Source organism: Sinocyclocheilus rhinocerous, unplaced genomic scaffold, assembly GCF_001515625.1.
Source record: "Sinocyclocheilus rhinocerous isolate Xijiao unplaced genomic scaffold, SAMN03320098_v1.1 scaffold1312, whole genome shotgun sequence".
Taxonomy (NCBI): Eukaryota; Metazoa; Chordata; class Actinopteri; order Cypriniformes; family Cyprinidae; genus Sinocyclocheilus; species Sinocyclocheilus rhinocerous.
The window spans coordinates 1-3,233 of record NW_015639805.1 but is presented as its reverse complement, the minus strand read 5'-3'; the positions used below and the strand labels follow the sequence as shown (position 1 = coordinate 3,233).

Genomic DNA, 3,233 nt, shown 5'->3' with positions numbered 1-3,233 from the left:
GTAGCTGGATAAACAGAAGATTTAACTGCTTTTATTGATTCAACGTGACTAATAAACACACGACTATGGCAATATACGGTTTATCTGAGTTCTTATTATTATAATTTTCATTACAATAAAGTATATTTATAATGCAATGCCTTTATCACTGCTTAGAATACTATGAAATATGTTGCGTGCCTTATTCTGTGTAAGAAGCCACATCATCTCACAGAAGGATTTATTTCAAACACTCGACTGACGTTATGAAGTGAGTTTGGAGTAAAAATATGTTATTAAATGTGGTATTTTCACATGCTTTCAGATGGAGCAGCATTTACTTCACAGCCGTAGTGCACTGAGAAGCTATGCAAACAGCTGTCATTATCGCTAACGATTTCTTAAACGCGCAATAAAATCGTCTGCGATTTTTTTTTGCGTAACTTGTCAGTGAACTACGGCTATGTGTAGTAAATTCTGCTCCATCTGAAAGCACGTGATGATGATTTCCTGCTGATTACAGAACCGGCATTACTAACAAAATGCACATGACAATCGCATTCGATTAATCGTGCAGCCCTACTTCCAATAATAACAACAAAAGATCAACAATTAATATATTTTTCCAAACACTTGCCCTCAGTGAAAATAGGGCAAGATGTATTTGTTTTCCCTCCTCCATTGCTGTTGCTGCCTTGTTCCGACAACATCATGTTGTTATTATTATTATATTAACTAGAAAATAGATTTTTGAAATGTATGAATCGAATGGAAATGCTAGAAGACTGAATCGAGATTCATATGTGAATCGATTATTTTTTTCTCCCACCCCTAATATGAATGTTATATATTAAAATTTCTGATAATAAAAATGTATGTTAAGCTAAGATAATCATGTATTAAAAACTGTAAATGTAAAAGTTTTTTCTGTTAAATTCCCAAAACTAGACCACCCATCTATGATGGAGGCAGACACAATCAACAGGGAGAAGGCGAACAGTTTTAAGAGCCCTCGGACGCAAGATTTGACGGCCAAGCTAAGGAAGGCTGTGGAGAAGGGAGATGAGATGTCCTTTACCGAGTTGGTGTGGAGCAACCCTCGTTACCTCATCGGGTCAGGGGACAACCCTACTGTAGTCCAGGTGAAAGCTTTTGTACCGTAATCGGTTTGTATGAAGTTGTTTTGGCTGTTTTTCCACTTGATATGGTGAGCTGTTGGCTTCTTTGCAAAGTTCAAAGTCTCTTTCCAAACTAGCCTGGTATCTTTATATTATGTTATTTATTTACAAACCCAAATATTTCCACATGCTCCATTTCCCATGTGTATGAATTCAGCTGTTTACCTTTCAGCGTGTTCTTCGATTTAAAAAAAAAAATTTTTTTTTACATGTTATCTAAACTTATCGATCTCTCAGTGCTGTTCTTCTGAATGTTTGTCTATTGTGAATCTGACTGCAGGAGGGCTGCAGGTATAATGTGATGCATGTGGCTGCTAAGGAGAACCAGCCAGGCATTGTTCAGATCCTGCTGGACACTCTTGAGAACCCAGATTTCATGCGGCTTATGTATCCAGATGATCAGGAGAGCATGCTGCAGAAACGCATCCGATATATCGTAGACTTGTACCTTAACACGCCAGATAAAGCTGTAAGTGGTGCTTTTTATCTGTCTTTGTTATTTAACTGTTCAAATATTGAATATATTCTGATAAGCACAAAAATATTTCTACAGGTTTTTATCATTTCTGAACAAAATACTTAGGTTCAACTCCAGTTGCCATCTTGGATTAAAAACTTCATAATGCATTGTAGGATGATACATTCATTACTGCCTCAGAATTTGACAAAGACAATATCATATAAGCCAGCATTATTTTGATGACACTGTTTGGAGCATCTATTGTGTCTGGTACTTTTATATTATACCTGGAATACTGTCTAGGCAGGCGGCTCACTGGGGTTTGGAACAGTCCCACCTGAATGCTCTGTCTGGTGTTTCACAGGGATTTGAGACGCCGCTTCACTTTGCATGCAAGTTTGGCTGTCCAGAGGTGGTGAACATACTGTGTTCTCATCCAGATATCGACAAGAACTGCAAGAACAAGTACAACCAGAAGCCCTCTGAGGTACAGCAACTGTGATGCATTAGCTTTCATGCTGAAGATTTAATAATTTACCAAAGCTTATTTATCAGTCGTCTAATGTATTCTCTTAATTTAGGTCATTTGTGAAAGAATGAAAGAAAAGGGTCAATTTCAGGAGGTCAAACAGAAGATAAATGAATATTTAGAAGGCAAGTCAGCGATGTATAGTTTTGAATTTATTTATTATACTTAAAAAATGTAGATTAGTTGTATTCAATATTCTAACACTGATTTCTTATTGGCTACAGATCGATTATACATCCCCTTATTGAGAGCTACAGATAACTCCTCCCAACCTGTGATTGGTGCACCTTGGTCCCCTGAACCAATGGAAAATCTGTCACCACGGTTACCCAGAAGCCCAAAGGATCCAGTTATGGCAGTCAGGGCCTTTGCTGGACCTTTAAGTCCATCTAAAGTGAGTTTTGTGCTAATATGTTTAGTCATGTTTTATGACCTAATCAAATTTGTATATAAATTAAAAACATTTTTAATATAGGCAGATGAGTTCAGACGAGTGTGGAAGACTCCTCCCAGAGAACGGGCAGACCATTTCCATAACATCCTAAAGTCTGACCCAGACCGTGGAGCAGAAAGAGTTGGCAGGTCAGCGTTAAGATATAATTTAAGGAAGCTGGTCATTCATAGGAAGCTTGTATTATCATAGACACTTGTTTAATGTTTTTGGCATTTAAGAGTGCTATTAAGCATTGTTTAGATAATGGTGCCCTGTCTGTGAGTAGAGATCTGGCCCATGAGCTCGGTCACCCCTGGGCAGAGTACTGGGATTTCCTGGACAGTTTTGTGGACCTGCAGTCAAGTGAAGGCCTGAAAGTGCTTGAAGAATACCTCAGTAAAAAGGACTTCAGGGATCGAGCTCACGAGGAGGCTGGAGAGAACGAAACCAGCAACAGGTTTAAAACCCCATCTCCGGGTAAGACCACTGACTTTTAACATACCTGCAAACTTGTCACCTTTTGGCGAAATGTGTCATTCTGACAGGGCATTCGTGAATGTATATCTAACAGTCAGACTGTATGACTGTCTTCAGAAAAGAGGCATTTTCTTTTCATCTTAAAGGGGTCATATGATGCGATTTCAAGTTTTCCTT

At 38.4% G+C, this 3,233-nt stretch overlaps 1 protein-coding gene across 1 annotated transcript in view; it reads left to right on the top strand.

Moving 5' to 3' along the window:
* LOC107752143 (ankyrin repeat and LEM domain-containing protein 2-like) overlaps positions 1-3,076 on the top strand; it is a 10,021-nt gene extending 6,945 nt beyond the window's left edge. Inside the window, 8 exon segments of the mRNA XM_016568031.1 lie at positions 460-481; positions 887-1,121; positions 1,438-1,626; positions 1,982-2,104; positions 2,199-2,271; positions 2,371-2,540; positions 2,622-2,728; positions 2,866-3,076. Of these exon segments, the coding sequence (XP_016423517.1) occupies positions 460-481; positions 887-1,121; positions 1,438-1,626; positions 1,982-2,104; positions 2,199-2,271; positions 2,371-2,540; positions 2,622-2,728; positions 2,866-3,076 (1,130 nt within the window).
* The last annotated feature ends 157 nt before the right edge of the window (positions 3,077-3,233 follow it).